The 14,588-nt window shown below is 26.9% G+C and overlaps 1 protein-coding gene across 1 annotated transcript in view; it reads right to left on the reverse strand.

Moving 5' to 3' along the window:
* Positions 1 to 8,406, reverse strand: part of LOC130811498 (MADS-box transcription factor 23-like) — a 25,477-nt gene extending 17,071 nt beyond the window's left edge. The window contains exons 1-2 of the mRNA XM_057677818.1: positions 8,181 to 8,406; positions 7,806 to 8,048 (exon numbers count right to left, since the gene is read on the reverse strand). Coding sequence (XP_057533801.1) covers positions 7,806 to 7,987 — 182 coding nt within the window. The 5' untranslated portion in view covers positions 7,988 to 8,048; positions 8,181 to 8,406. The remainder of the gene's footprint in view (positions 1 to 7,805; positions 8,049 to 8,180) is intronic.
* Between the last annotated feature and the right edge of the window lie 6,182 nt (positions 8,407 to 14,588).

The following is a 14,588-nucleotide window of genomic DNA, read 5'->3' on the forward strand; positions in this document are numbered from 1 at the left end:
GATTTGGATGAAAAATGGTAGAGTTAGGGTTTATGTTTTGGGGAAAAAGATTAAAACAGATGAAATTTAAAATGGTGAGTCGCATAAATAGGTGTACAACAGCATTTTAAGCTTCAAAATTAACGTTTGCTAATATTTTATATGCAAAAAAGTCACGATGGAACAATTTGGTAAACTTCAGAATTACCGCGTGTATTTTTTAAAAGTTTTGGTTACTACGTGAAAAACCCAAAACCTCAAGGTTACCATGTAAACTTTTAGTTTTTTAACCAACTTTTTAGTCAAAATAATAGTCAATAATTACTCGAAAATAAAGGAAAAAAACTTACTTTTCTTCAATTTTGAATTTCGATAAAATATCAGCTAATCAAGTGGCAGTTGAAAATTTAATAAATAGTTAGAAATTATAAATAATTCTCATCTAGTAGGAGATTTGTCGCAAATTTCAAATATTTTGTATCAGTCGATAATTCATTCGAAAAATTCAAATTAAATATATTTGTTAGGGTTTATTTCATTTCATTCCAACTAATTCTTTAATTTTCATAACTCTAATAAATTTATTTCACTTAATTTACATTTTCATATCTAGAAATTCCTTTCAAACAATTTTACGTCTTTACTTTTTCTTTTCTTAATTTACACAAAATACGGAAGTAATTTGTTAGGTTCTATAGGATTTTCCGACAATAATAGAATCAACCTGCATGACACACCCAATTCTTTTTGATAGTTGTGTTTCAGTACTTTCAGTCAGTACTCAGTACTCAGTAGCCTGGCATGTGGCAGTTCATAGCAAAGCTCTTTTTCTTTATTTTTTGGGGCAGCCATGAAAATATAGAACCATGTGCCTTATGTAAGATACTGAACTAGTAAGAGAAATGTATAAGTAAGATGAAAAAAACAATTTTAAATGTATAAATGAAAATCAATGAATTATTTCCAAAAATTAAGAAAAAGACAAATTTGAGGTTCAAGATTAAAAAAGTGCCTCAAATTTCTTGCGTTAGAGAGTATTTTAAATGAAACACCCCAAAGCTTTTTATAACTTTGATGTTATTTGATAGGTTAAAATTGTAGAGGCACAATAATTAGACAATAACCAGAATTCAATCTCTAATGACTAATATACAAGTTATTACGTCTCTTGACTCATGATAGGGCTAGTTTTAATTAGTGTAATTGACTCTAGGAAATATGTGCTACTTTTTTATATTCTTCCATCTCATATTCATTTAATTTCAAATGTTAGATTTTAAGAAATAAAAATTTAATTAAAGTTTTCGTGAGATATACAAAAGATAAAATATATTCATATGAAATGTTAGATATGTCGTAATATATTGTTTTAAAATTTTTATGATGTGTATTTAGATATTAAGGATTTGAGGCTAAAAAATTGCTTTGACAATTATGAAAAAAAAGTAAACAGGATGAAAAAAAGAAAGGTGAGAGTATTATAGTCAAGTGATTTGTAATTATTTTCAAACTATCACATCTTTCAAAGATTTAGTTATACACTTAAAAAGCTAAGTATAAATTTATTTGAACTATATTTCTTGTGATATTTCAATTGTGGAATGAAATAATTCAATGTAAGGTGCATTTGTATGGATTTTATGGATATTGTTTTTAATGGTTTAGTGTGTTAATTATACTATGCATGAAAATAAGATACTGAGAATCATGCTTTACATTTATTTGTTCAAGGATGTTTGTTTTGATATTTCTGAATAATTCAGTCAAGTTTTGATATTTACAACATAAACATAATTATTAATCTTTAAAATAATTTATTATACAACAATATTAAAACATATACTCATAGTAATTATTAATAATTGAGACAAATAAACTTAAAATGTCTTCAACTATGATAGATAAGAGGGAGGATTTAGTTGAAAAAATAGCCCAATTAATTAGCTTATTCATTATAGGAGTATGATGATTTATTATGTTAAAATAAAGATTTCATGTATATTATTTTTTTGGTTTATATAAAGAAATGTAGTATTTCAATAGATCATCACATATAGTTAATTAGTTATAGTCAATCAATAAATATTACATGTGTTTAATGAGTTAATTATTTCTCTAAATATCAAATCAAATATTAAAAGTTTTCATGTCAATAATAAGAAAAATGCGGAAAAATTTTTAATGACAGTATGACACGCGTCTCAAGTTGTTTGTTCAATAGTATATTGTATTGATTGATTCTCAGCAAATTTATCCAACTTAGTATTATAGCATCTAATTTGAGTGGGTGAGATTAATACTATGTTTGGATAACAACTTTAAAAAGAAAATAAAGGAGAACAAAAGGGAAGGGAGGGAAGGGAAGGGAAAAGAAATAAAGAGAAATGGAAGTAATTCATGTTTATTTAGGAAGGAACGGAAAAGAAAGAAAGGAGATGAATTTTCTCTTCGGACTTTCCAAACTTTGAAAAAATTGATAACTTGACAAAAATCATCTTTTCAATACTTTCAAATCCCTTCCCTCCCCTTTTGTTATCCATATAAGAGATTCCTCATCCATCTAAATCCCTCCTTCCCTTCCTTTTTCTTAATTTCCTTCCATCAAACATACCTAACACTATGTTTGAATGAGGAATTTGGAAAGAAAAAAATGGGAGAAATTTAGAGAGATGAGTTTTCTTTTGTTTGGATAACAATTTTAAAGGAGGAGGATTTGAAAGGATGGGATTTGAGGAGATTTGAAGGGGTTTAGTATTTTATTTTTGTTAATAGTCATATCTTTTCAATTTTGAAAGATTTGAAAGGAAAAAGAGTATATTAACTATCAAAATAATTAAAATGACTTTTATTATTTTGCGTTCTACTTTGAATGAAACTATATCATTCCCTTTCATGATTTTAAGGGCAAAACTTTATTTTCTCCATTTCTTTTCTCTTCCTTTAGGGTGTGTTTGGATGGACGGAAATAGAGAGTAAAGAGGGGGAGGGATTTAGAGAGAGGAAGTATCTCTTGTTTAGATAAAGAAATGGGAGAAAAGGAATGAGGGAAAATAATTGAAAGGATTTGATGGATACTTTTTGTTAAGGTTTTCAATTTCTTAAAAGTTGAAAAGATTTGAAAGGAAACTCTCATTTTCCTTCCTTTTTCTTCCATTCCCTCTTATACAAATAAGAGCTATTTCTCTTTCATTTTTCTTCCCTTCTTTCCCTTCCCTTCCTTCCCTTCCCTTTCTTCCCTTTCCTTCCCTTTCTTTCCCTTTCTTTTCTCTTTAAAATTATTATCCAAAAATAGTATCAATTTTCCTCCTAACCAAACATATAAATTATCTCTTTCCGTTTCTCATCCCTTCCTTTCTTGTCCCTCCATTTCCCTTCAGTCCCTTTCATTTCCATCCTATTATTCTGTCCAAACATGTGTAAGTCAAACTCTAAAAAAAACACTAAAAATTAGGAGATAAAACATTTTCAAAAATAAAAATATTTCAGTTAATGGAGACACAGATTTGCAGTCTTTAATATCAACTTTTAAGTGGAAAAAAAATCTTCTTTGGATTATCAACAATGCAACAAGGTATAGGAGTGACAGTTTCTATGAAACAAAGGAAATTAGTTATCTGTTAACAGTGTCCGGTATAGTGATTCAAATGAGGTCATGTAGTGTAATTACTATTGACTCAACTTTGTGTAAATTTTTAAAGTCATAACAATAATTTTGCTCGTGTTGTTGCAGTAATAGAGGAGAAAAAAAATATATGTCCTCAAAAAGTTTTGATGAGTCAATAAATTCCCTTTTAATTAGACCATGAATATAGGATTTCCAATTCATGTGAAAAAGGAAAAGACAAAGCTTTGATTTTTAAATGTGCTTTTTTCACAATAATGGAAAGCAAATCATTGTAAGAGATATGGTCACATTCAAGTAAGGTATTGGGATAAAAAAATGTGACATAAAAGAGAAGTGAGAAGAGGAAAAAATTGATTATGAGTTGCGGTAATTAATGTTGAGGTCGTTGTTATTCTGATCACGATCAATCATTTGTCTTTAAAGTTTTAAAAACTCCGATTAAGCGTATCCGTGATAGAAGTAAAAGTTCGTGCAAGCATAAAATGTTTGAAGTCACAAACAAAATCTAATAGTTGTTAAATTACCTTGGCTTTTGTCAAGAAACCAATTCAATTAGAATTTTATACTAATAGTTGAGTCTTAGGATATATTATATACTTTAACATAGTAATATGTCCTTTTATGAGAGTCCTTTAGACTAGAAATGTAAAAAATACATAATATGTTATATATATACTCTAATATATAATTACATTTTTAAAGATTATTCGGTGTGTATTTGTGCGGCAATTATTCTTTGCATTAGAATAGAAAGTAGTGAAATTATACTTTCCATTTATTTACGTACCTTTGTTTTGATTTTCTTCAATAATTATTTAAGTCTAGCTAGTTGTATTTTTCTGATTTGGCTAATAGGTGTTGGAAAATAAAAAAAAATTACAATTTTGGTGTTCTCTAAAACTTAATTCCCAAAATAGTGTTCTTATAGGTATGGAGTTTTACTAAGCTAAAATATTTGGTTTGAAAATCCTATTCTAACAATTAACTTAATAAATTGTAGTCATGATGTTATTTGTCTTGTATTTATTATTGTCTTATATTTTTGGATCTCAATGAATAAGAATATTATTGAATGACTTGTATAATCACAAATCTGTCAATCGGCTCTACGGTAAACGGTTGATGTTACTATGCTATGTCAATAAGAATATCAAAATATGTTATGTTGATATTTAATTTGTTAGCCAATCTATCAATACAAATATTACTATGCGATGTTGATGTTTACTTTGTTAGTCTTACCAATGGACTTTGATATGCAATTCCTCAATTGTCAGTAAAAGGTGATTGCTACTACACTTTATAATCCATTGTTAATGCACTCACAGTTTATTGTGATTGACAGTAAACGAAGAAAATGGTAGCATTCACATCAAATTGCTATTTTTTTTTTTTTTATCAAAGTTTGAATCTCTTTTTTTATTAACAACATATCACAAGGATAATGCTATATTCATTTAGAGTTAGCCTTGCACATTGCAAGTTTGTTAAACTGTTATATATATTTTTAGAGAATGTCTGTTGAATTTGATAATGGTAAATGTGAATTTTTGCTTGACATGTCTTTATGGTTTTAGTCATGGTAAAGTTACACAAGTTCTATAACAATCTCAACCAATTTGCAAATCAAGGATAGTAGTTTCGACAAACATCTTTATTGATTTTGACTATTGAACTTGATTCATATTTTTGGTTGTATGTTGAAGTATTGTTTGGACATTTGGCTCTTTCTGTAAGACTTGTGAGATTTTTTTGAATTTTTTTAACACATAAATTTGCTTGATAAAACATCCTCTTGCAGGTTTGGAATTACCAAATCAAAAAAATTGTAGCTTAATAAAACTAATTAATTATATGAACACCATTTTGGAAATTAAGTTTTACGAAACACCAAAGTTGGAATTTTTTTATTTTTCAACCCCAATTAGGAAAAACACTCTATTTTTCTTTGTTGCGAATAAAAACACAAAGCATTTGATTTCCTCATTTTCCTTTCACTCTTAGAGCATCTTTAATGGTGACCTTAAAAAAAGGTCATCACACTCTTTTATAATTTTTCTCTTTCTTAAAAGTTCATCTTTCAACCTAATCTTATTAACAATGATCTCTTTTAAAAGATCATCATCTTATATCTCTTACTTTTTATCTATTCAACTATACTTTCTTTCTCTTAATTTATATATATTTATTTTTAATTTTTTTCATAGTAACATTCTCATGTACAAACTTAATATAATTTTTTATTTAATTATAATAAATTTAATTTAAGATCATTTTTTATTTGAATCCATTTTTTTTGAGATATTTAAGATGATTTTTTGTGTTTTTAACCAAAAAAAATAGTATGTAGGAAAATAAAAAAGAAAATAGGTAAATATGAATTTATGTAAAAAAAAAAATCAAAATTGATCTTATTTTATAGATCTCAAAAAAATATAACCATTAGTATAATTTTTTTAAAAAAAATTCTAATCAATTAAGAAAATAGCCATTAAAACAAATAAATGGCTATTTTTTATCATCCAATAAGAAGGAAATATGTGGAACAGTGGGCAAGGCTGTATCAGGAGAAGAATTTGCTGATTTATCCTCCAATCAATACTTGACATGTGGCAAAATGGGTGAAAAAAATTAGAGTGACCATTCAATGGAACGGGTCACACGTGATGACCAAAATTGCCAATCTTTTTCCCAACCCACCTAATATTGGATCATCAATAATAATACTTTTGTACTAATTTGGTCATGTGATCTAAAATTAAATCATTAAAATAGATGCTCTTACGCTATCTTTGCAAGGGAAGAAATAGATAAAACAAAAGGTGAGAAAAAATTTCAAGGTCAAAATTTTTCTTTCTTTAGATATTAAAAAGGAAAGGAAGAGAAAGAAGGTAGGTAAATTGCAGATCGAGGAAATTTAACAGAAGAAATTCTTCATATTTGTAGAGTATGTAAATATATATACCGGACTGGCTGTTATGTTCTCAATTTAGGTGAATGAAAGAGGTGTTTATTACATGATATGAAAATTTAAGGTTTGTATTTCCAAAATTATAGCAGTTGCTAAACTTCACTAAAGGGACTAAACATACATGTTATACATAACAAATACACATAAATAGCCAAATTTTTATTTTTTTTTTTGAAAAGATATAAATAACCAAGTCATCATAAATGTTTTAAGAAAGATGCTGCATATAGCTATTCCAGTCAGTCATTTTGTGATGATTATATATATATATATATATATATATATATATATATATATATATATATATATATAGATAAAGTTTAGCTCATCCATCATAAGGTTTACCTGTATTAATATGTGAATTGCTCCGTAAATATGATTTATGTTTAAAATACTTAATCTGTAATCTGCTTGCTTTTTTTCTAGTTCAGTTATTTTAATTTCCTCAATTATTTTTGGAGTTGAATCTACTTTCCCATCCTACTAATTTAAAAACACTAATCCTTATATCTCATTATATGCATACACTACTATTACAATAATAGCCTTTAATACTTTCTCCATTCTGTAATATTTGATATCTGACACTTTTATTTTTCATTTGCTTTACAATACTTGCGTATATATACATTAGTCATTATTATGTATGTCATAAAGTAATTATAAATGCCATATTTACTTGTACTTCATTCATATTTTATATATCAAACTAACTCTTATATTTCTGTCATTATTTAAGGACAATAATAATATTTTATTATCAACTAATCATTTTTTTTTTACAAAACTAATCATCTTTCTTATACTAATGTAAAGCCAAAATAATACAAAGTACAATGAAACGGAGGTAGTAAAAGAGATCTCCCACTCAATTTCATCAACATTAAATGGCAAGGATTGAATCGCATGTATACCAATTTTAAGACTAATAATCTATAGTTAGGTCAAATGATGAGGCTTTTTACAAACCCTAGTTTGTTTATGTATATAAACCAAGAACGTTGTTATTTCATGGTGAGTCCCAAATTTGACAGAAATATACGTTTACTTAACACATTTATAAAAATAATGCAAAAAATGACTAGAAATATACCACTGAAATTAAATCAGTCCTAAAATTCTCTCAAAGTCAACTAAGTACAATCTCAAATTTTTTTTTTTAAAAAAAGAGAAGTAAAATGAAATAAAACAAAAAAAAAAAAGGAAAATAATAGAAGTAATTAAAAGTACCTGGAATTAGAGAAATCATAAAGTTTTCCAGTACTGGAAAAGATCATAACTCCAACTTCAGCATCGCAAAGAATAGCGAGTTCCTTTGCTTTCTTCAACAATCCATTTCTTCGTTTCGAAAATGTTACTTGTCTACTCGTTGAATTATCGATCCTTCTAATCACGATCTTTCCTCTTCCCATTGATCTTACACTAATTGATTGATGATTTACTTCAAATTATTAATTAAACCTAGAAATTAACCTAACAAAATCGATTATTAGGTCAACTAGAAAAGATCGAATGATTAATTATGATTAATAATATAATTATAAAATTAATTTGAAAATTGATGAATAAGATTTGAAGAATGTAGAGAGAGAAAAGAGAACTCACTGAGCTTAGAAAGGTGGAGAGAAGAATGGCGTGAATCGCAGCAAATTGGGATTGTCCTTGATTCGTAGCACATGCCCATTTGTGGAAAGTTTTATTTAAAGAGAAAGAAAATGAAAAACAATTTCTTAATTTTGTTTCTATCTCTAAAATTGTTTGGGAAACCTCAGGCAAACCTCTCATTCTCTCTCTATAACTGTTAAGGTGAAAATACTTGGAAGAATGGAAGACCGTCCATCTTATGGATTGCTGACGCGTGGGAATTAATTTATACTCCCTCCCTTCTCAAATATTCTTCCCAATTTAAAATATTTCATCTTAAAGAGAGAAATTTAATTAATGTTTTAAACACATATTTAAAAGATAAAATATATCCATGTGAGTTCTCATTAGATTCGTCTTAATGTCTACTTCTTTATAATATATTTTTTATAATTTTTATTATGTATATTTAGAGATATTAACGTTTAAAATTTGCATTAAAAACTGCGCAAAAAGTAGATGGGAAGAACAAAAAGAAACGGTGGGAGTATTATACTTTTATAATATAATATATATATATATATATATATATATATATATAAATTAGAGTTACTCCGAGACCGTCTTTTGGTGAGACGAACTCAAAATAAGAAGTTCACATGCTGATAATTTGTGATTGTCAGACTATTTAAGTCATGTATTAGGTGTATTTAATGAATGGACCAAATGCGTTTGTGGCTCAATGGATGGAGTATCTGCATGTGGAGCAGAAGTTTTGGGGTTCAACCTCTATTGAGCGCGGGTATATTAGTTGGGGGTTTCTTGACTGCGCGCATCTCTCTTTACTCCTTCCTTGAGAGAACGGGTATGATTTGTCCGCATCTTTCAGGAAAAAGAGAACCCTCCCACTCGGACCCTGCCTTGTGCGGGATATTGAGAATGTCCTTTGCCTTTATTAAGCGTATTTAATGGTGAAATCGTCTCATACAAGAATAGGTAATAAATAAAGTATTCCCTCCCTCTCACCCAAAGTAGATTTTTTGTATCAACTTGGTTCATGCTATTTTAGTGTGCATCAACGCAATATTAGTAAGTATTTCTCGATACTTGTATATGATTATACTTGTTAAATAAAAATAATTATTATTTTAATAACTTTTAAGGTAGATGCACATTAAAATAGTGTACATCAATGCCATACGAGACTGTCGCCCAAAAAATTAGTTTTTTTATCGTATTAAATTTGTCTAATTTCTATTTTTAAATATAATCTAAATTTTTTCGTTAATTTTATTTACACTTCTAAACTAAATTTTTTATCTTATTTACAAATTTCTCTCACTGTCTAACTTTTCTCGATTACACATAAAAGAGTAGCAATTATACTTGTCATAACGTTTCCAAAATAGGAAAATAAAAAAGGGGTTGTCCAAATGTCGAATCCTATTTGGATAGATGTTTCATGTGTAGTGTGTCCAAATAAACATGCAAGGTACGAATCATTATAAAGAAACACGCACTTTATTAATAACAATTTGCAAGTTGCAATTATTTAAAAACAAATAATTACTAATTTAAGATTAAGTTGCAATCTACTCATTCATTGATGCAACTTGGTACAATTAATTCTTTTTAATTTACCAATTTAGATATTACAATTACCAACTTAACTATTTAAAGTAATTATTTCGTTTAACAATCTTATCTCTTCACCAACCTCGTCACATCACATGTTTCCACACATATGTATATGCTTTTCCTTATTTCTTCATAGTTAAAAAAGCTCAACCTTTACCAATGGATACAAGTATTAAACAATTTGGTACAAATATAAGAGTAATATTTTATTATCCAAATATTATTAATTAATTCTTACTTATTTCTAATTTAAAATAATTATGCATACTTAATAGATTCTTGTAAAAATTAAGAAGTAAAGTAATGGTACTATTTGATCAAATAACTTAATTTTTATTAGTAATCTAATTTAGTGCATTGTTATTCCTGTCAAGATGAATGAATAAAAATTGTTGATGACATGTTTAAATGTGTTTGGACCGACAAAACTGATCACTTGACTTTTTAGATGGAGAAAAATTTATGTGGTTGACCCACCGAATTAGAGCTTCAAACTACCTATTTATAAATCATATTTAAAATTTTTTTTTATTTCTTATATTTTTCTTTATGGTGTGTTTGGGAATGAACATTTGATTCGTAAATTCTAAATTGCCTCAATTCACTTGTTTGGGAGGTCATAAAACTCAATTCTAGAATTTGGCCCGATTCCAATTCAATTCCAATCCTCTTTAAAATACCCCATACTAAAATGACAGCCTAAGGCTTGTCATTTCAATTGTAAAAATTATGCACCACCTTCAAACTCTAGACTTCCAAGCTTTTCCATAAGTTTTCGTATGTGCTGGAATGGCAGGAGCATATGTGCTGGGTTTCAGAACATTGTATGGCATTTTATAAGGCTTTGAAGACACTGTTAGTTGAATGCCCTTTTCTCCCTTTTTTTCAAATAAAAAACTTTTCTTTTTTCTTAAATTTTAGCTTGGCGAATAGCATTGCGACACGATATGCTATACTAATCTCTATGGGAGGGTCTCTTGGCAGGATCTCTTATAGTAGCATTGGTAGCGTGTTGTTGTATATGAGAGATGTTGCGTTTAGAGGTATTTATTCGGGTCGTCGAGTCAATTTTGGGTTAGGTGTTGCGAGTTGGTTTAAAATCGAATCTTGTGTCCACATTGATTTTACATTATTTTAAATTCATTTAGAAGTCGAGTTAAGTCGGGTTCAGTTCCAAGGTCGGATAAATATCGGGTCATCAGGTTATGTAGCGACTAAATTTTACCAAAAAAGTATTTGAATTGGTATGTTTAATCAAATGTTAATATTGAATTTTAGAAGTAATTCATCATTTTTGCCAACTAATGTTAGAATTTAAAATTTAGAAATTAAAAATCTCAATGATTCTAAATAAACTTTAGGATTTGTAGTTATGGAATTAAAAATTCTAAGATTCCAAACAATGAATTTGAATTTATAATTTATAATTTAGAAATTCAAAATTAAATTCTAAGTTTTCAATTCAACTCTTAATTTTCAAAAGCTACCTTTAGAGGTGAACATGGTCTGATTTGGTCTGGTCTGACACTAAAATCAGACCAAATCAGAAATTCCGGTCTGAAAATTTTTTGAATCGGACCGGACCAAACCGTTTTACAACGGTCCAGTCTGGTCTGGTCTACGGTTTTTTATTTTTATATTTTCATCCAAATTAATACATGTATTTATGCAAATATTTCATACCTACAATTAATAAATATAATAATTTGTAATTATTTAATAGCTTCAACATCATTCAAGTATATATTGCTATATAAAAATAACTACATCTTAAAATATCTAGGTAGCAACTTAATTTTTTAACTACAAAATTATGATTTTTGATCATAGTACGGTTTGCGGTCCGGTCTGGTCTGAAAAATAAAAAAACAAGACCAGACCATAAATCGTAATTTACTTTGAAAAAAAAACAGATCAGACCATTTAAACCGTAGACCAGATCAAATACTAAAATTCCGATTTAGTTTGCGGTTTACACCAAACTTTGTTGAGCCCTAGCTACCTTAACGAATTTATTTTTTATGAAGATCAATTCTAATTTAGTTAGAGAAGATTTGGTATAAACTTCTAATTTCTTATATGCTAATCAATATATCTTGTTGCTCTAGACCAATTATATATTAAACCAAAATATTTTATATTTCTTCTTTTAGCATATACCTTTTTTGAGAGGGAATTTCTAACTTAAATTTTATTTAAAAAATGATTTTGAATGTTTATAATTATCATAAACAAGGTTTTTAAAAAACTCACTTAAGGGAAAGATAGTGCTCAAATTAAGTATCAAACACAAAAGTGGATATATTAGAGTCAAACTATTGATGATTAATTTAAAACAATAATGATGTCTCATCTTTTTGTAAGTGGTAAATATATATACTTTTTAATAAATAAGTATTTTTCTCCTCTAATTTTATTAGCAAGTTTACTTGACCTTATAGACAAGCTTTAATTGAGTATCTTATTGTTGATTATGATATTTAAGTTGCGCTACATAATGATTAATCATGTGTATTTCTATATATGATGCGTTGAATGTCTGATTCCATATACATATTTTCAAACACTCACCCATGTAAATTAGGAGTAATAGGCTTCTAGTCTTATATTCCTTGTTTTCTTATGAGTTTGTCGTTATCGTTTGTTATAATGTTTGCCATCTTTAAAGTTCTATTGAGGGGACATCGTGGATAACAAATCAACTTTTATTTAATCTCTTAAAAATAAAATTATTTATTATATGTATTTGTTAAAAAAAAAATTAATTATTGTTTATAATCATGTTGAAATTTTTTTTTAAGTCAAGCAATTAAGAATTTAACAATTATGCGAATAGTTAAGTTGTTTAAAAATAAAAAATAATTGAATTTATTTTCATCGGATTGAACAAATATTAATTTATTTTTAACAATTTTCCCTTCTATTGAGGTTAGGATTGAAGTAATAGTTTTTCTTAATTGTCAAGCAATTAAAATTTTGTTTACAGCTATTCAAGTTATTTCTTGTGTCTTTTATTAGTGAGTGACGCAAGTAAAATTCACAAACAAATCCTAGAAGATCATTTATTATTTTTCCGTTTCACTCGTTTTGGATTATTTAAGTTGAAAAACTCTACTATTATAATTTAAAATAATGTAAAATAAATAAAATTGATAAATATATACTCCATTTCACTACTTCCTTTGTCCTTATGATATTGCCACAATACACAATTGCACAAATATTGAGAAAGTGATGATAGAGACATTCAAATTATATAGATAAAAATAAAAAAATTGAAAATAAGGAAATTAAAGTTGTTAAGATAAGATTGAAAAAAATGATAAAAATATTACTCAAAATAAAAAAGTTTGTAATTAAAAGGAACGAATTAAAATTAAAAAGTTGACATGCTCATGGGACAAAGGGAGCATAATGTCAATTTTTTTCAAATTAAATTTACTTTGTTATATAAATTTATTTTTTTAAATGTGCTACTCTCTTTATTCTCTTTTGATTTTTTTCATTTGTCATTTTAAGGTTTTGCAATTTATGTTCTCGAAAAGAATCTCTCTGTTTTTTTTCTATAATTTTAATCATATTTAACCCTAATGTGTAATTTTGATCATATTTAACCCTAATTTTTACACATTTTGAAGAAAAGTTTCCTTTGCTTTTATAAAATTCCCTTTTTACCCATTGGATTTCTTCTCATCTCATTTAATGTTTCCAACATGAATGTTAGTGGTCCCTAAATGTTATCCACCTATAACAAAAATAAATTTGTAAAAATATTTTCAATATATACTCTATCATTATTTTCATTTTAATGATTATATATAATTTTTAATCCATGTGAATATTTCTTATGAGATCAAACATCAAGAGGAAATGGAGGGAGAATTACTTTAAAGCTAGGGAAATACCTTATTTTGTATCACTTTTAAGATAAATTATAATTTTTCAAGGTATTACTTTTATATTATAACAATATTATTAGTAATCACATTTTTCATTTTACTACCACCCCTTCATACCATTTTTCCAAATTTTTTCATTTGACTTTATTTTTCTAAAAATTATATTTTAATTTTCTAGAAAACTATCTCAAAATTTAATCTAAAACTTCAATCTTTAACAAACACCAAATTAAGCAAAATGAGCGATGAATTAAAAAAAATACGGGACAATACACATCGTTTAGTGTTAGAGCCTAAAATGCCCCGTTCTTGCATTTTGTGCATGATTTTCATTATTTATTTTTACTCTCATTTGTCATTAACTTGTTTTATTATTAGAATTATCATTTTTTTTTATCAAAATACTAATAATAGGATCCATTACACATTTTGTAAATAATAATAACAATTGCAAGAATACCATTATGTCAAGATCTTGTACAATAACAAAAACAATAATTTAAAAAAAATGTAAATATCTATACATTAGGTACGCATATAATAATAACAACAATAATAATTTCAGTAATGTTGATATCTATTACAAATTAGTATATATGCTCGTGCAATACAAATTATTTTTTTTTTTAATTTATATGAATATAATTAGAAAATTTAGGATGATATATGTGTGTACATTTCAAAATCAAAATGAAATCATGTGCTAATATCCTTGTCGCATTTGAGTTTTGAAATCATTCATGTTAGTCACTCGAAATACTTGAGTTACTTCACCTTTTAAAAATTCTAAAATATTATTGATATCGAATTGGACTTATTTACACTTTAATAAATTTATTTTCATTAAACTAAAAATATTTAAGAAATAAGATATTAGTATTTATGATTCGGT

The sequence above is a fragment of the Amaranthus tricolor genome, chromosome 4 (assembly GCF_026212465.1).
Source record: "Amaranthus tricolor cultivar Red isolate AtriRed21 chromosome 4, ASM2621246v1, whole genome shotgun sequence".
Classification (NCBI taxonomy): domain Eukaryota; kingdom Viridiplantae; phylum Streptophyta; class Magnoliopsida; order Caryophyllales; family Amaranthaceae; genus Amaranthus; species Amaranthus tricolor.